Genomic DNA, 20,645 nt, shown 5'->3' with positions numbered 1-20,645 from the left:
TCCTTGTTTCTTAAGATAAATTTTTATTATATTCATTTAAGTAACTGACTTAACATTACTACAAATTTATGAATCCTATTTACTTATATCTTCAATTATGTCAGTACTTCTATCAAAATATATACAGAAATATTGTAAGAGTTTTTGATATTTCTTCAATCTGTACTTTTATAAAGTATTACTGACATTATTTGAAATACTGTACATCCTGATAACAGTAAATACTTATAAATTATTGTAACATAATAAATGTAAAATAAAGTTGAAAATTGAATATAAATTATAAATATAAATTAAAACGTCTAAACTGAACAATCTATTATACTTGCAATGAACTACGTACATCGGCTCGTTTAATAACAAACTACGTGAAAGATATCCAATTATTCCCGACAGCTAATTTTCTGATGCAAATTGTAACCGCTGTAGACCATAGTATGATTACTCTAAAATAAAATGAAAACAAGTTATACATTTATACACATTATGAAGTAATACATTTTTTTTCCAATATACTTTTATATTAGTTGCGTCAACCTATTAATTGTATTACAAAATGATTATATATAAATTTAATTAATGATTGATTGATTATCGAAGAAAATAGAATAATTTACATAACATCGTTAGTTTTATATTAAATAATTTAATTAATATAATTATTAGTAAATCTTAGTTAGGTAATATGCATTATAATTTAGTTTATTTTATTTTTTTCGTAATTTGATAAATTGATTATGAAATTATGTTTAAATTAGTTTTGAAATCATGCATATTCCTTTTTATTTTACGAATAACAAAATTTAAATTTAGTTTACCACAGTGGTGTTGTTAATAATGTTGGGCCCTTCTGCAATCATGTTCAGAGAAGCCTCCTTCTTCTCAGTTTCTTTGTTCACTAACAATGTTTAATTCATTACAAATACTTGCCATACTTGCATTAAGATTGTCGTGAGCCCTGTGCACCAGTTAAGTAAGTAATGTCGTGGGGGGAGAGATGTCGAGTGTCAGCAATTTAACAATAAAATATGTATTCTTGAATTCTATTATTTTTTGTGGTATTGTAAACCGCATTGTGTGTCTTTGAATCGACGAATCACAGTTGCTTTGAACGTTTAAAGAATCCTTACTGGGCCACAAAAAGTCTGAGTATGGAACACTAGATAAGAGAGTCATAAAAACTTGGTTGCAGCTGCGAATCATATCGCCAAACGCTAGACGAAGGATTGGCAACACGCAGCTTTTTTCGTTACAAACAATTTCATTGGTTCTATTTGTTTGAGTCAGCCCACAAACCATTGGTTAACTAATAAAATTTTCTTTTATGCAAAAATAAACCAATCGACAAGCGAACACGAAAATTAGGGCGTTTCGTTTCAATTCGCAATCAAAGTTGAAAAACTTTAAAAATGTTAGTCACGTTTTAATGATTTTCTCATAATAGATTGAATACATTCAAAAGATGCATATGAAAGCTGGATGTTTTGGGAATCCATTTGGCTGTAATTTGTGTTCAAAACTTGAAAAAATAGAAAAATAAACACATTTTAGTGATTTTCTCTAAAATTATAAATGAAAAAAAAGGCGGCATTTTGAAGATTTGTTCTGTGCAAAAGTATATGTAGTATGACTATTAATGTTGAAGTAAATGTATACTTTTACATTTCAAACTGAGCTTATATAGTGTATTCATAAACAAGCAAATAAATTTAGTTTATTTTGAATATACAAGCAGATTAATGATATTTGTCTAAGACGTTTACTGTTAATATTTTCCGTATTAGTATTATAAATTGCATTTCTATATAGCATCCTTTCTAACACATTTCCTGTTTTACCTGCATCTCGTTATATATTCATACATATTTATCACAAGTCTACTTTCTTACAGCATCTATAAAAATAAATGAATGTACATCATATAATTTATATTATTTGCTTTCAGGATGATCACTTGATAATGTCGTCAAGGTCGGATTGTCGCGTGGCCTTACGAAGATGCCTAGCCATCATCGTGCGCAAGGAAGGCTGTCAAGGGGATCCAGGTGACTTCTGGATGTACGAGAGCGGATATTTACTATTTCAGGTATTTATATTTTACTTTACGTGTACTTTACTCATGCTCTGAGAACTATCGAGGAAATGACAAATCGCGTTCGGCCCAAAGCATCTACCAACGTGTCTTTTTCCGGTGAGCAACAGCTGTGTGAGAAACCAGAAACGTAAATCCAATTCGCGTAGTACAGCCAATTTATTATTATTCAAATTATGGAATTAACATTGCCACACGTAGCCTCTATGCAAATGAATACCCATATCCTTTCGGTTTTCTTAAAGTAATTTAATAATCTCATACAGTTGAAAGATTAGCTCGTTTCCCAAGTAAATCGTTACCATTACATGCGAACTTAATCACCGAATAATATGTTTGATTGGTTTTCATCGTCGAAGAACTCAACATGAGTAATTATGATTGTTGAACTATCGGCTATTTAGTACCACATTATTGGAAGCATAACGCATGAAATCGGTAATTAAGGTTTTAGAACTTTCTATTTTACACAGCTAATAGTAATCAACAGTTTATCTTTCTTCCAATTTTCGGCGAGACACGCAACCTCCACAAAATTATCCACGCATTATTAATTACATCATTTAAAACTAAACGTATTTACATACGCATAACATAATTAATACTTCACCATATATCAACAAAGTAATTTACAAGTAATCCATTATTTCAAACAATTATGGAAATCATCATTATTGCTTTTTTTTGCATTAATACCCTGAGGTGGTTCATGAAATTAAACGAAATTAGATTTTAATTAAAAGAAAGCATGGATTAATTTCTCTCAATGTCCAAATACATATTTATAATTGAGATGATTAGTGTATCCTGGAGGAAGGTGTAAAGAAACACGAGATTAAATTTGTGTGAACATTTTTTTTTTTAATTTAAGGAAGTTTTGAAATGAATGGGAATTATTTACGGCAATCTCCGTTTTGGAACGAATTCACACACTAAGATAACGCACCAGCATTTCTTTTACTAGACCACCGGAAAGAAATTCGATCTGGCGTTCCAAATAGCACATTTTCTAAAAGCTCTTCAATATTTTAAGAACCTCGACAAAATTGTATGCTCTAGAGCAGGAACAAGACGATGAGAAAAAAATGTAACGTGAAAACTTCAAAGTGAAGAGGTTTACTACTTCCCTGATTATTTTTGCGACCGTATTGAATCGTCTTAGCTAAGGTTATAATATTGATTTTTAAACATCTAAAGATATTTTTTAATTAAAATATTTCATATGTATTCATTATGATTTAGAAAAAAAATCTATTAAGTATCAATTCTTATTTGTATATGGAGAATAGATAAAATTGAGTAAGAAAATAATTGATGTGCTGTAACTTTATTTGTTATATAATCGAATTAATAATATTAACAAATATATGGATTGATGACACATAGATTATTCAATTCATTCAAGATCTGTATGTTGAAATACGAAATGAATGTATCCAGAAGTATGTCGATGTGGGATTAGGTATATTTTCGGTATGTACACAAACGGTTCAACGGCTCCACCTAATTAATACACACAGCTTATTTTAGTGCCGCGTTTCCAATTCCTGGATTGCCCACATACAGAGACATAACGAGCAGTTCGAAATTTGTGTTCTATAAATAATTGGAAAAGTTCGAGCAAATGAAATATCGCATCAAAAGTCAGAAACTGAATTCGAATCAGTTTTGTGTAAACAGTGCACTTTCCGAAGCACATTTCACGGCTGGAACGCTTTTAGAAACGAATGGATGGATGAATGGGTCCATCTCCCAATGTTTACAAGTTCGCATACCATGCCAAATAATATTCGGCAGGAATTTGCTTGATGAAAATCCAGTCTTAAATTAAGACTCTTAATGGATTTCGCTCGGAATCCGGTTCTCAACACATATATTTTTTTTTGCTTATTTTCACGTGCATTTGAACTCTTCAGTCAGCATAATCGCTGCTCTCCATCTGACGCCAAGAAAGTGTCAGCTGCGCAAAATTGATCCGATATTATGTAAGTTGTAATAGACTTATTTAGAGTTTCTAAGCTCGTTTAAAGCGCGTTTACAGATCTGCTTTTAGCGCGCATTTAAATATTGCTTTAGCGCTAATACAATTTTCAGTATAATAAATAAAGCGCATGCCGTCAACAGCTGCCTTTCCTAACAGAATCCCAGCACTTAATCGTTATTCTGTGTTTATTATATACATTTATATACAAACAAAATTATTGAAGTCTTAAGTAATTAATAGATTAAACACTGCATTTTTTAATAATGAAGAATATATGATTATATAAAATTCTAAGAGAAATTATATAATTATCTGAAAAATATAATACAGCAATACCTCACATAGTACGGATAATAACCAATATCCAAATTTGTTAGAAACCTGGCTAATCTCAGACTTTAAAATCGCAAAAAATAAACTACACAAATTTATGAATTTATTTTTATTTTGGCAATGAAAATGTTAGTTTGTTTTGAAATGTCCAAACCGTACTATAGAGAAACCGCACTGATATAATCCGCACTATGTGAGATATTGCTGTATATTGGAAATAACTTTCTATCTAATCATAATTTGCGCTTTTATTATTCAGAAAATATGAAATAAGTTAAAGAAAATACCAGCAGTGATCTTTTCCCACACGCAAATCACATCCTGTCCATCATACATATCGAATATATTAGTCCTCATTTACCACACCTAAATCAATCTAATATCCGTTCAGATACGTCATCTCCTTTGATATATACAACGAAGAAGTAAAATTAGCTAGTTCATATATTAACTGAATACTATACAAATTGATCTTATTAAGATCTTGGTTAATTTATTATAAGATTTCATTTGATTTCATATATAAACTATTTTGTTTATCAAATCTCAGATTCAAGCTCAGAAATTCGCCATAACTAATAAAATTAATATATTTTTACGTTGATACATATTTTCATGTGCATATTCAACTGACAATTAGTGTCACTATCATCATGATAAGAATGTTTAAGAATGAATGAAGTATACGAATCTTGGGGTGCTGTGATAATAATGCGATCTCAGCCATTATTGGTAGCCATTGACCGTGTGAATCTGTGTCATCAAGGTTGTAAGAAGATTCCTTTTCTTGCAAGTGGAGACCTGAACACTTAAGCACATCTGTGTGATCTTTGTTCATTCATGAACATACCCCACCTAATAACGTAAATAACCTTGATTGGTTTCATCTACTTTAATCTAAAACAAATTAAAGCAAGAAAAAAAATCTATTATATTCATTTTATATTTTTATTAATTTATATGTTACTGAAAATAATTCACACTTTGGGTACTTATCAACGATTGATATGAGTGAAGTATGGAATTTCTATACTTATCAAATTATGTTCTATAAATTAACTACAAAGCCAGATATTTCATGAAATATCTAAGTATAATGAGATGATAACGAAAACATGTATTAGATAATAATTATTTATTTCATACCTGTAATTTATGTTAAAATACGTTGAAGTTTTAAATGATTTAAGTTCGCTATAATATTTATTATAGTAAATTAGAAACGATAATTTTAAGCGTTTAAAGAGAGAAATACATAATTCTGCTCTTGAATATGGAAGTGAGTGAAAGAAAGCGCATGTTAAAACCCAATGCTCAACATTCTATCGTCACAGGTATTTCTCAAATGAATTATGAATACATTAATTCTATTACATCTAAATAATTTCTCAGAGGAAATTGGTTATACGTGTTTACGTTATAATATAATATAATTTGAGGTAATATAGGGGAAAGTGCGCCAACTAATGAATGTAAATAGTTATGCGGATAGTTCGAATCTAAGAGCCAGTGTAATAAATGTAATGCGCCGCGTCTACAAAATACATTTTAATTAATATCGATCGATTTTCCTATGATTATGTTTTCCTGTGAATAGGAGCTTCGGTTGTATGGGAACATATTTTGTCTTTGTGTCTGGAGGGTTGGGATCGTGCTTTGAATGTAATAGCAAGAACCACCCACATTTATTTTATGTGAAAGTTTAGATAAAGCGATTGAGACTAGGGGAAGCTCCACGTTGCAGACGGCTGTACAGTTTCCACCAGGGCAAATAATACTCTTCGAAAGGGACGCAGCCACTGCACATAATCTTCTGATCAATAAATCATTGCAAGCCCTCATATTCACATGTCGCGACAAACACATCGCAGCCACGCAATAACAGATGATAGGCAATATATCTCATATTTATCCCATCAATGCGGTTTGCGCAACATTAGTTAGTGCTTCGCCGCATTCCCAGTATCAGTAATGAATGTAAATTAATCAAGGCGACTAAAAAATCCTTTTCTGGTTTCTTCACTGCATTCCATGCATCTTAAATCAACCGAATGTCACACTTATTTTTATGTTTTAAGTGCATCTGTTTTTCGAAGTACAGTTTAAATATTTTAATAATTTATGAGGAAATACTAATTGATTTTTTTTTTTTTGGAAATGTTGCAGGGTCTTTTATCAGCCAATTCCGTATGCTGGTGGAACAGCGCCTTAAATGGCGCCACCAAGAATTTGGTGTACCGGGGTTACGTGAACCCCGGGGCAATTCTTGTCGCATCAGAGCCTTGCGCTTTGGAGATCCTCCGTGGGGCTTGGGCCAGGAGAGTCCTTCAACCTCCAGCTGGATATCAAATCGTCAGTTTAGGTAAGCAACACTTCTGTATGTTTTGTGTGAAAATTGGCTTCAATTATTTGCCGTGTACGAAGAAAGAGCGTGCCCCAAACAACGCGTGTAAATTACGATGTGCCATAATTTGCAGATCGTGAAGCAATTTCATGATTAAACACTTCAACATTTTCTGATAAATAACTTAATAACCTCTCAGGAGGATCATCGTCTATCAGAGATTTTCAGTATATGCATAAATACATTCGCCGTTCGTCAGCTTTAATCATTACCAAAGGACTTTACACCCCATCAATTCATATGTAATCATAAGCTTTCATTTTCAACTGATTTATTTTTCAATTAGAGAATATTACAGACCTCGCATAAATGTTAACAATTTTATAAATTCATTTCAATCTAGATGATTGAAATCTACTTATATTTCAGTTCTTATACTTATTTTGTTATATTACTTCTAAATTAATACATAATACATAAGAAAAAACTTTGATTCAGTCAATTATTTCAATTTAGAATTTACAAAGTTTTAAATCGAATATCTTATATGTAAAATGTCTCATACATATTTTCCCATTAATAATAAGTTAGTAAAGTCAATTAAAAAAAACTTGTAATTAGTTGTGCAATCGTTGTAAATAGAGGTTACGGACTTTGAAAACGTGAACTTTATTTAATAATATGTTGCAATTATTGACATTTTTAACATTGAAATCTAAATCCTTGAAACACTGACCCTTTTACGATTGTTTATTGATTTATGTTTAAGTAGTTTGCATATACTATGACAAGAATCAAACTTGATTAATAGAAATTAATTACTTACGAATTTGGTTAGTTTACAAGTATGTTTCTATTAAAAATGTACAGAAAAACCTCGCATTTTGCGGCTTTGAATAATCCGAAATCACCGGTTTGAAAATTTCTTGAGATTAGTCTGGATTCAAACAATCCGGGATATTGGTTAATCAGACCCGCACTATGCGAGGTATTTCTGTACTTATATATTAATATAATTGAATTTTTGATTCAAAACACAAATAAAAAAATCAATAACAAAATATAACAAATTCAGAAAGCGAATAATTTGATATATCTTACTTTTTCAATTTCGTTCGTTAAGAGCAGCGATTATAAATTTCAAAATTACATTTCCTGTTACGAGATTAGAATCTCCCTGCGTTTACAGCTAATTTGATTGCCGTACTAGCAAAAATAGTTGCAGCCAATAAATTAAATAAATACCGGTATTTAAATACCGGAAAAAAAAGATGATGGCATTGCAACGCTCTATCAATGTAACCACTGGTATATATTTATGATGTTTATTCACTTGCAATTATGTGAGTATATATTACGTACAAGTATACAGCATTTCCTTGATGCTTGTTTAATAAGTATTTTGTATTATTAAGACGGTTTTACTCTAGAATGATCTTTGATCATAATTCATTTCAGTTCTGATTCAAATCTGTTACATTATATTTATCTGAAATAGGGATTGGAGTTCATCCATGTAGTATCTTTTATGATGATTGCTTAACTTTGTTAATATGGTTGCTGTTATATAGACTTCTTATGTATTAAGATATAAACTTGAAACGTTATTATTTTATAGATTGTTTTATGATTGTATTGCCATGATAACTGAATTATTTATTAGTCTATAATAGCGTATAATAATATATATATATATAATAAATAGTCTGAAAGAAAGGGAGAAAAGATGAAAAAAGGTGCGTCTCTAATGATTGCGATAAACGGTCTCACTGTATGTTTTTGCGTTCGCGATGAACTTTCATACCTGTGTGTGGATGGAGAGGAGAGACCAGTTCTGAAATAAAAAGGCAAGGAATAAAAATAACTTTTGCGACGCATTAGTTAAACTGGTTTCGGTCAAAAATATATAATTCACACGAGCTACAGGTTTCGCGAAAGTTAATAAAATAATGACCGCATGAAAATTCCCCTGCATCTGCATTCTAAATGCGAACCAATTATTTCCATACATCGACGTCACGTGAATTTACGACGAAAACGGACAGAAAGACAGACGTTTGCAACTTCCTTTGCTCTCAATGAATATAAATAAATGCATTCAATTTGCGCACATTTACGCCGATTTGCGCAATTACTCGATCTAACCTTCGAGTGTATTTTTAGTTGTACGTTTAGAATTATTTGCTCATTGCTCATGTAATTATCATTATCAACCTGTTTTCATACTTTAATTAACTAACTATTATGAACACGTGGAAGTAATAATTTCCACTCTCATTAATTCGAGAAAACAATCTTAATAACACAAAAAAATGCAACTATATAATAGATTTCAATGGCCAGTTTACAGGAAACCTAATATGAAACATACATACCAATTTTATTAACCCTCCATTACTCGTACTCATTTGACTCACAGACGCAGCGCGAGTAACAATTACGGACAACATTTTATAATTATTTTTGTAATGTCCATGATAGTAAGTTCTTATATAATTAAGGCCAAGTTTCTTATTAGATATTAATTGATATATCCAAAAAAGATCTCATGTGTCACAAATAATGTGAATAAATGAATGAATAAAAAAAATTGATCTAAGAATGTTTACGATAAAAATATATAGGTTAATTAATAAATTTATATTCCAGAATATTATTAAAGTGTTAAGAAATTTGGTGAGAGCTTAATATTAAAATATTCATGTGCATATAAAAGTACACATTACCAAATAAAATCTGCTTCGATTTAATGATTCTTTAATTTGTATATAATGTATATCGTTTCACCTCCATATTTTTAATGGAATAACGCAATCAATAAATAATTCATTAGACCTAAAAAAAATATTTATAGCATACGTGATCAATTAAGTGTACTACTATGAATTTTCCATGTGAAAACACTCAACGAAAGCTGTGAAGATTACGTAAATTGTTTACATAAGTAAATTACATAGTAATATATGTTAAGGATTATGAGTGTTATAAGTAATAAGTAAACTTGGATATGTAGAAAATGATGAAACTATCAAAATAAAATAGTGGAAACGGGAAACAGTGGCAATAAAGGAATTTGGTATCTAGGATCAGCAAATATTACAAACTATTACTTGTTGAAAACAAAGAAAGAGACTAAGATTATGTTTAATAATTATTATCACGATTATCATATTATCACAGATGTAAAGCCTCGCATAGTGCGATTCCGCAAATATCCCTGACTATTTGAAACCGGACTGCTCTAGGAAATACATACAAAAATTAACAACACAAAGAAATGTGTTTTATTATTTTTAGAATTTACTTTTAATTGAACTAAATTAATCTAGACTGATCCGCACTATGCGAGGTATTACTATCAAGTAGACTAGGAAGTTATTTTTATGCAAGTTTAACGATTAAGAGATTAAAAGGAAACACATTTCAATTTAAAACTATTATGTAAATAATAAGATGACATTATTTGAAGTTTAATGTGTTACAGAAATACAGTTTAATTCTTTATAATGATAATAATAATAAAAGAGACTTGTAAAAGTGACTTGGCGATATAATAAATAATGATAATTACAATTTTTGGTTAAAGAACGAGAAGAAATGTGCAGCGAACAAAAGGCTATTGACCACGACTGTTCTGCCCTAAATAAAGAATAATAACCAGCAATTTAACGTAAACCTCATTATCTCTCTTAAATCTACATAGTCCCACTTAAAGCGTATTCTTCATTCGCTTCGTGAATGTTTATATAAAGGAAATATTGCGAACAAGTCCGTAATTGTCTTAATTAAAATTGAAAAGCTCATGTTTGATAAATGATGGCAGGAGAGCATTATTTTAAATTTCTTTTCCCCCGAAACTTCGCCAAACCAGAAACACACAAGAAAAGAAAAAAACAAAATGAATAAGTTTGTTCTTGAAATTAAATAGATTCCGTTTAAGAATTTTCTTTGCTTCAAACTTGCGGTTAAATAAAATTGCTCAAGCGAATATACAGATAGTGTCACAGTTTTTTTTTCACTATGTCCAAGTTTAATTCCCGACGCTGTTACGTGTATAAATGAGCGTAATAAAAACGAGCTATCCGCACGAAAATGATAGAAACTTCTTCTTGGGTGGCGTCTCGACAAACACACACACACACACAGACAAACTAAATAAAGATTTCAATTTAATGATATAATAAGTTATTATGATTATTCTTTTCTGGTTTCCACCGTTAAAGAACATTTCGCTAAATCACATCCTGGTCGGTCGGCATCTGCAAATCATACACATAATAAAGTCCCTTGTTGCATTTAATGAGAATTCCGCCTTGCTTTAAATGTTACATTTTTATTTTCTTCATAAAAACAAAATACCGATTAACTGACCTTTCGTAATTTATGTATACATATTTTTAAACTTCATTAAGAGCTTTCACTTGGCCAGAATACTTTATTAACACAATGGAAAGAAAATCCGCTGGATTCTTGTTCCATCGGATCGGAGGATCTTAAGAATGTAGCACAGAACCACCCAATTGCCTTTCATTAAAAATACATGTGTACACCGAAAATACCTTCTCACACCTGCTCTCGCAGAATTGAAATTGGTGAATTGGCAAGATTCGTTCATGTTTTTTTTTTTGAGAACAATTGCACAACTTTATAAAAGAAAAAACATTAGTCGAAACGAAATTTTAGCCAAAGACGCTCAAGGCCATCAGATCTCCATATGTTGATTGGATGGAAAATGAAATAATGCACAGAGAAGTGTTTCTACTTTTTATAGGCTCACTCGTTATTATTATAAATCGTGAGTCATATTTTTTTTTTCTTTGCTTCTCTCCAGTTTTCGAAAACAAGTTTTGCAATTGTATTAAACGTTACTTTTGTAATTTCTGTTCCGAAACAAGTTCTTCTATATGATTCGCATTTAGATAGCTTAATGTTAATCGCCTTGGAGAGGTTCATTCTTTGGCGGAATACAGGGGATTCACCCCTTAATTTACTGGGGTTTCTTTCGGCCCGTCGCCAAGGCGAAAGTGCAAATTGGATTAGTACTAATTCACTATATCTATACAGACTTTAAAAACAGATCAATATTCTCTAGGTGTATAGATTAAATGCATATACAACTTATATGCACTAAAGTTGTTAAATTTGCAGTGACAATACATGTCAATAATCTAATGTTTCCGGTTATAACTTATAAAATTAATGGTTGAATGTAGCTTCTAAATTCAAGGAAACAATGACTTGGGTTTAAATTTAATTGGATGTGTATCGTTCCATCTTCAGTTATGAACAATATCTTCGATTGTTCCACGTTTGGTATGAAAAAAATATGAAAGGAAATGGAAGATCAGTATGTGTCTTTGGATACGAATGAAATGCACTTTAGATGCAAAACAAAGGCACATTGAAAAGGTCTAAATTCATGCTCATTTTACAATTTGTTGCATGATTACATGGCAAAATCTAATGTACATTCGATTCCATTCCAAGATACAATTGTTCTATTCGAAGGATACTTCAGTTCATATAGAAATTACAAATTTTTATGCTCTTCCCAAATCACTATTAAAAATGTGATATAAATAATAATAATTGTTCCTTTGAACAAATTTGTTTTTATTGAAAACCTTAATAAAATTTAATAAAGTGTAGAAACAAGAATAATTATTGATAGTATTAATTCTGTTTTAATATGCTTTGCCTATGTTTATAACACATTATTCAAATCAAACAATAAAATTATTCAGAAATATATTTAAATTATTTTTTTTTATGAATGGACTTCTGCATTTTTAAACTTAACTTTAATTGAGTCATTTATGTTAATTTTACAAAACGTTTTTACTCATACTTTAAAGATTGATGAGTTATTTTGCAAAATGTTGAATAATGCATGGTATTGACCTTTGTGATATTAATCATATTGCCAAATTCCATATTTAATAATGATGCAGTACTTTTATTCGCGACGAATACAATACGGAATAAACTTAGAAAAGTCTAGGTTGCAGCCATAACTTCCGGGATCCCCTTATTCAATCGACCGAAACAATCGGAGGTTACAAAATTTCGCGAGTTTCTTAACTTATCACGATTTACATTAATTCTATTTAAAACTTATTATTATACCACTATTCATTATTTTAAACAACATGTTTTTAACTCACGATATAAAAAGTAAAAGATTACAAATTGTCAGTTAAAGTTTGGCACAAATGATAATAATTACTAGTTTTATCATAGATCTATTAATAATAATACGTAAACGTCTTAAATATAATAGAAGTAAATAATATTTGCAAGAAAGGAAAGGATGCGAATCAGTAGCTTTTCATATTTTTAATATGTTCGTCATTATATTTAGAAAATATCTATCGAGCAGTGAAAATACTTGTATTGATTTACTTTTCATTGATTCTTCTCGTGTATTCATTGTGTAACGAGATGCAACAGGAATGATGTTATAACAAACCGCAAGTCGAATCGAAACTTTGGACTTTAGCTGATTCACAAATTGTACCTGAATTGCAAATTCCATTTACGTCACTGCATCATCCCACGTTTTCACAATCATACATGATCCGAACGTGTAGACCGGTAATATATTGCTGTCACTATTTAACGAATTGCTCTATAAAATAGGTGGCGGACGTATTCGACGAACTAAAAAAAAAATTGCAACAATATTTTATTAGTTTCAAATGTTGATTTGAGTCTAAATCGAAACGATTGTTATGCAAATTCCGTGAATTGCAATTAATTTAATAGCAGTGTTTGCGTGTTGTTTGTTCAAATTATTAATGCAAAGAATTTTATGAACATTAAAAGTTCAATTTTCTTGTAATTTGATTTAATAATCATAGTTTTGTGTGAATATGCAACAATACGCATATTTGTTACTTAACAAAATAGTATTTTCTTCTATTAATCCTCTGTTACTCGCGCGGCGTCTGTGGTACTATTGTAATGTATCATTAATTATCATCTATCCTATTCCATATCACACACTTTAACTTTTATAAGATAGTTTCAAATATATTAATGGATTGAAAGAACTAAATTTCTTGAATTACTTTACAAAAAATGTTTAAAAATCTAGATTTAGATCTAATCTTACTTATCTTCTCTAATTGTTGAATTAATTATCCTTATTTTGTTAGGTTTGATTATGAAGATTCATCGTACATTCGAAATATTAATAAATTATATTAGTGATATTTATTTTTATACATTTGCAATGACATTAATCTTGACATTATGTAATGAAGTTTTTGAAAAATAAATGAATTATTAGATGAAGAAAACATGATGAAACAAATATAATTAGGAACACTTCTGATATTTACACATTGAGTTATTTGCTTAATGGGACTCGAGCCATAAACAAGCTCGAATTTCAATGCACAGTCAATTACCACCTAACGATGTGAATTCACGTGCAATATATTTCATTCAGTATTTCATAATGACGTTTATTTAAGCATGCTCCTAAACGGCACTTGTTTGTGTACATGTTGTTGCTGCGGTGCAACAAAGCAGAAGTGCAGTTCTCAGGTAATTGTTGCACTGCGCCGATTAATAAACTATCGATTGCATAATGAAGGGCATTGTAAAAAGGATAAACGGTCATGCTAATAGTGAAAGTTCCCCTTTTGCTGAAATATCGTCTCGGGCGAAATATCAGCACGAAGAAATCATATTCCTTTGAGTAAACAATGCCATAAACTAAATTATTATATATGAATTGATGCACGATTGTCGTGTACTCGAACGTGGAAAATTTGTTTGGATGAAAATCCTCGGCGTCCGCAGATGAAGATGGGAGGCCTCGTGATGATGCTCCATTGTAGGACAACTCCTGTACACAGATACTTTCACATAAACTTTACTCACCGTTGACTCTAAATACGTACGAGTCTACCATCATTTACTTCTGTTATTATTTAAAGCCACGATCCGGTAATTATCGGGCAATTTTTCTTGTTGTTGTTGTGCCTCTAATTCGGAGCTGCTGCCGAACACGCCAAAATAGTAGTCAACTACTACTGTTAGTAGTAAATGGTTACATCGATAATTCCTCACGGACGTTTTAATTCACATTTGCCGGCATCTGAAAACAATCCGGCCGTTTTTTTCAAGGTGTGTCCAATAAACGGCTCGAAAGCCGAGGTAGCTTAAAATTCTGTCTACGGCTGTTCGTAAGATTGATATCCAGGAAACACGCTGGATACGAAATCCAATACACGAAATAAACATGTCAACCGTATGATAATAATAAACGGACTTCATGCTGTATTGATTATTAATTACCGTGTGTCGGCTATTCAGATAAAAGTGCAAAATTGAATTGCATTAGAAACGTAATTTAATATGCAATGACCGATTTTTATCGGACATAATGAAGCGGCTCAATCGACTGCAACAAATGTACTTTAATAGGCGTTTATATGAAGCATTCATTTGCATCCAATTCAAAATCAATTTCAACTTATTATATAAAAAATAGTTTAATCATTTTCTGGCAAGATTAAATATCAATTATTAAAATACAGTTAGAAAAACTATTATTGATTTAATACTATCTGACAAGAAGTACAAATAAAGACAAAATTAATAGAATCTTAAGCATTTTATACTCTTAACGGGTTATGGGTCATAATGACCAATAATATTAAGGATGAGATAATTATTAGAAATATATATTATCTTATTTGAAATCTACGTAAAAAGTAAATTTTCTGTGTAAATAAACGATCAACTAACTCCAAAACTAGTTTAGATAATGTATTGTTACTTTAATCAATGTAAATTTAAATGTTTTTACTAAAGACGATAGTAATTTAAAAAATTACTAAATTATATCCTTTATTGTTTCATTTTACTTTGTAAAACACTAATAAGTATATGCAAAACTTCTTGTTATGTAAATATGGCATATCGAACTTCGTCGATCCTAAATTATATTGAAATGTTTTAAAACAAAAGTTGAAACAGGTTCCACCGAGATTTGAACTCGGATCGCTGGATTCAAAGTCCAGAGTGCTAACCATTACACCATGGAACCTTAATACAAAAAAAATAAACCATATGCTGCCATCTATATTTTAAATTTGCTATTTTTAATGTAAATTTCCTTTGAATTTAAAATAACTTTGAATTATTTTAAATTCAAATTAAATTTACATCAAAAATAAATATAAAAATATCTATCATTAGAACTTTATAAGGACTGATGACTCTATATAAAGATGATAATTTAAAACAAATAATAATAATAAAGAGAAATATTTTGAATAATATTCAAAGTTGTATTAGTTTTAAATAAATTATAATTGTTTATTACCTTCAATAAATATAATTAAATATTGGTATATGCAAATATATCATTTAAATTGTTTATGTAGAGAAAGTTATATATTTATTTAAAACATATACAAACAGTAAAATCAATAAATTTTACTATTAACAGAAATTATGATGTTACATAAAAGAATTCCGATACCGGGAATCGAACCCGAGCCTCCTGGGTGAAAGCCAGGTATCCTAGCCACTAGACCATATCGGATTATATAAAGCATAATCTATAATTTTCAACTACCTCTGTATTTTTATGTATTTATATTATACTTTATTACTTATTAATATTGGATGACGAGCATGGGATTTAACAACATTTAATTCTTGAGCTTTTTATAACTTGTGATAAATAGAATAGAATTAAAAAAGAAATAAAAGTATATTATACTAATAAAGTTAAATATAATTAAAATTTTCTATATATGATTTTGAAATGTTTTCATTTAATTTTCTAAAATTAATACTAATTCCAATCTAATTAATCTTGTGAATAATGTGTGCTTGGATGAGAATTGTGTAAAAAATGTGAAAAAATATGTAAAACTAGTAAACTCGATGCACAGTTCCAGTTAACGAGAAATATCAACTTTCAAATCATTGATATTCTGCGACACGCTTGGCATCTTATAAATTTCGTCTACGTTGAAATAAACTTGACTTAAAAGTATACGTCTTGTATTTAGTACGGCTATTCTAAAATGTGAAATAAATACAAGCCCGTGACATTCTTCGCAGATTTAAACGTTCTACCATGTTAACAGTTTTTCTCGATGGCTTATGTATACACACACTAGCACATACATACACACACATACATAGCTAGAGAAGTGGTCGTTAAGTTTTCTATAATGGCGAGTGTGATGGGAAATACGAGTTGAAGATAAATATCAGTTAATTAAATTAATAAGAAAATATTTATCAACGTTCACCGTTCCTTTTTGCGGCTTTAATCAAATGTCACAATGTAACGTACTTTCTACGTGCGGTATCAAATTATCAAATTAGTTTCTTTCTTGTTCGGCGAAATCGCGTTTATGCATATTATAAAGTATCCGAGAGGAAATATTGCTCGACGTTACTTGATACGATTTTCAATTTTCAGAGGATATCGAAGATAGCGTGATAAGTAATGTGCCTCAGACTCAATGGACTCCACTACCGGAAGCAATCTGTGCGGTTGTATTAAGGCTTTCCAGCCAGGGTCGACCAGCTGGAATCCCGACCATCCGAGAAGCCCTCATCATGGCATTCCCTCACGTCTCGCCACCGAGCGAACGAGTCATATACGACACCCTCGTTCAACTCACCTCAGAGCGAAAACTGTATCACAGTTCAAGAGGATACTTTATCGTCACGCCAGAGTAAGTTTAAAGAATCACATATAAATAACGAATATACTTATTTGGTTTTCTTCTTTCAGGCGTAGACGATCACGAAGCCATTCCAGGGGTCGCAGAAGGAACGAAGAAAACTGCAGTAAAACTATGCTAATGTCAACGGAGGAAGCGCTCGTTCTGGTTCACGGAGATATGGCTACAATAAGAGACGGAGATGTAACTCATCAGTGTATTCAAACCAATTTGGCGGATGTTATTTGCGGAGGTAGGTTATTTAACATTTAGCACAATGTTTTGTGCTAATTGCCGTCGCCTTTCGCGCGATCTAAAATAATGGGTATTATATATCTTTCATAATTTATAACGAGTGCATTGATATACAAGAAAATCCTTTCTCCGTCTTCCCTCTTTGAAGGACGTTCGAACGATGTCTGCAGTCAATTGACTTCAACGTACAGGTGAAAGGTGTAGCCTGTTGCGTTTGTTTTCTTCTTTCCAATGCAATTATATGAATCGGGCAGATTTTCTTGTCAAATAATCACGCATCTAATCTGTTAAGTTTTCGCTCAGTAATTAATCACGGTTTTATTTCAGGAAATACAAGCGATAAAATAATGTACGCTCGCAATAACAAGCGTCGTTCAGCCTCTTTCCCGTCACCGAAGAGTCCCGATAGACGAGGTTCTTTCAGACTTTGGGGCTCTAGTCGACGCTTAAGAAGGTCGGCTTCCACAAGGACACTGGCTAGACACTACGCGGATAGCAGCAGTAGCACGGAATATCCCAACAGCAGTGACTCCACACACACTCCAACCCCAAGTAATTACCATTATTTCCATTCGGTGCACCTCAATTAACGACATTCAATTACAGAGAAGGAATCGCTGCTATCGAGAATATTCAGACGATCCAAACGCTCCCAGTGCCAAATAAGCAGCTTCAGCGCCCAATTCCCACCCACCGAATGGTTCAATTCCAAAGCTATTCACCTACACAACGTTGGCACTCAAACATCCACAGCGGACGAGGATTCCACATTATCTTTGCCATATTACTACATGAATTCAGAAACGAATTCCTCGAAATCAGCTACGCTACCTCGTAGACATAGAAGGCAACTGTCCAATGATTCTACTTACGTCACTTCTTACATAGAATCCCGCGATCAGTCGCCCAGTCTAAGATACGGTTCGCCTTCATCCAGTACGTTGCCCAGAAACCCAAATCGAAGTCCGCTACATTCAATGAAAAGTCGAGAAAGCTCAAGGAAAACGAGTCGCAGCAGTCTAACTAAAGTTTGTCCAGCAAACGACGACATCGATGAAGAAGAAGTGAAATCGCTAGAAACGAAACCGATACAGTGCACCAAGAAACAATTCGATGCTAATTTTAAGGACTCGAAGGCTTCCAGTTTGGAATCATTGAAGACTAGTCAACGAGGCGACACCAAGCGCTCCTTTGCCGATGATTCATCAACTAAAACTTTGGTTAATCTTGATAACAGCGGACCGTCCAGCATAGAATCTCACAAGAGCAGCAAGACTGGAAGCTCTGCGACCAGTGGACCTTCCAGCTTAGAGTCCCACAAAACCGTAATATCTCGCAATCCGACGCAAGTCCAACAAGCTGAAAGCAAAGTGAAACGGTCTCCAAAACGGAGAGACAAAGACGTAAAGCAAAAGTCCGAAGTTAAATCTTCAGTTTCACACAGCAATTCGTTCACCCTTCAAGTAACAACTAATCAAAACGGCACATCTTATCCAAATTCTTCGAACAACGCCACAACAACAACCACTATTAATAGCGGTAACGGAGCCAACACCAAGATTTTCGTGCAAAATTCGCCTGTGCGTTCAGTAATAACGTTCGAGAATGGACAACACGCAGACCCGAATTTGGTCATTATAAATGGATCCGATCCAATTCTTGAGCCCACCAGATACCAAATTAATCCAAAAGCGGGTGACGTGTGGTCTAAAAATACCAACACCACAAACAACGAAAGCAGTTTAAACAATTCAATAACCAACATCGAAGCAAAGCCGGATGATAAAAACGAGCAAATGAACAACAGCCGAAAACTTTCCCTCCAGATGCCATCACGAGATCTGAACTATAAAAACTTCCTCAAAAACGTGCCCTCGACCTCTCACGATCAATTCCAATCAAACTCCAATCCTGACTCGCCCATTAACAATAGCTTCAAGGAATTCAAAAGAAACAGTTTCTGCGAGAAACCGTTCGAATCAATTGGTGGAAGCGCCGGTAACGTTTACAAACAACTCGCCGATTCTAAAACGTCATTGGATAAATCGTATCAATCTATTTTGGATAAAAATATATTGGGTTCGGAGCCGAACATTAGCGTTAAAGATCAGGACCTCAAGACACTGACCAGACAAAACAGCCATCATCAGTTTCCCAGTTTAAGCGATTTGAGCTTCAATTTTACCAGTCTGGCTGCACAAAAGATATTGAAAGGAGTTAGCATTAACAGTATTGATACTTTGGTTGAACTTAACATGGCAGCAACTACCGAGAAGCAAAATAATTGTGATATAGTACACACCGATTTTGGTTTGGTATGAATATGCATTAGTGAAGGAAGGAGTACTTTTTCCTACTTTTTTTAATCTAAAAGTTGGCGTTAAGTACTTAGATTCTTGACATATTAATAAAAAAGAAGAAGAAGATAAATAAATATAATATAAAATGATTAAATATAATAAATTACATATTACAATTTAACGTAGACTGGAGTTACTTTGTGTTTCTATTTTTTTTTTAATTCAACTTTTGTGTTTTCATTCTTCACAAGTTTTGACAATATTTATATGTTATTATAACAATATTTTGTATGTACTCGTATTTTATATATGATTAAGCTTTGTAAAAAATGTAATAATGCGTAGTAGGTATATGTATAAATAACCATAAATATTTTAATAAATATATTATAGATTATTCAATATTCAATCATCACAACCTCCAATTTACACTCCCAATCAATTTTTAATTAGTATTATTTTGATATTGAATTTGAAATGAGAACGTTCGAAATAGCAGTGTTTCCACATTTTATTAATTTACTCGAAAACTATAATAGATAGAATGAATCCGATAGATGCATATGAAAGCTGAATGTTTGGGGAATCCAGCTAGTATAGATACATTCCTGTGCTCTTATCCATATTACTCTAT

At 31.7% G+C, this 20,645-nt stretch overlaps 1 protein-coding gene and 2 non-coding genes across 4 annotated transcripts in view; 1 reads left to right on the top strand and 2 right to left on the bottom strand.

The window, feature by feature from the left end:
• The window catches only part of LOC108563469 (dentin sialophosphoprotein), a 65,597-nt gene extending 45,472 nt beyond the window's left edge, over positions 1–20,125 (top strand). The window contains exons 4-9 of one of the 2 annotated variants that reach the window (XM_017922150.1): positions 1,946–2,086; positions 6,576–6,771; positions 17,210–17,468; positions 17,528–17,709; positions 18,039–18,263; positions 18,318–20,125. In XM_017922150.1, coding sequence (XP_017777639.1) covers positions 1,946–2,086; positions 6,576–6,771; positions 17,210–17,468; positions 17,528–17,709; positions 18,039–18,263; positions 18,318–20,032 — 2,718 coding nt within the window. In that variant the 3' untranslated portion in view covers positions 20,033–20,125. The remainder of the gene's footprint in view (positions 1–1,945; positions 2,087–6,575; positions 6,772–17,209; positions 17,469–17,527; positions 17,710–18,038; positions 18,264–18,317) is intronic. The other variant, XM_017922151.1, reaches the window with a different exon arrangement.
• Trnaq-uug lies at positions 15,743–15,814 on the bottom strand. The gene has a single exon. It is a non-coding gene; the product is annotated as a tRNA-Gln (tRNA).
• Trnae-uuc lies at positions 16,244–16,315 on the bottom strand. Its single transcript has one exon. It is a non-coding gene; the product is annotated as a tRNA-Glu (tRNA).
• Positions 20,126–20,645: the final 520 nt, after the last annotated feature.

This window comes from Nicrophorus vespilloides, unplaced genomic scaffold (genome assembly GCF_001412225.1).
Source record: "Nicrophorus vespilloides isolate i.1.1-1 unplaced genomic scaffold, Nicve_v1.0, whole genome shotgun sequence".
NCBI classification, from domain to species: Eukaryota; Metazoa; Arthropoda; class Insecta; order Coleoptera; family Silphidae; genus Nicrophorus; species Nicrophorus vespilloides.
This window is presented reverse-complemented; position numbering and strand designations above follow the sequence as displayed.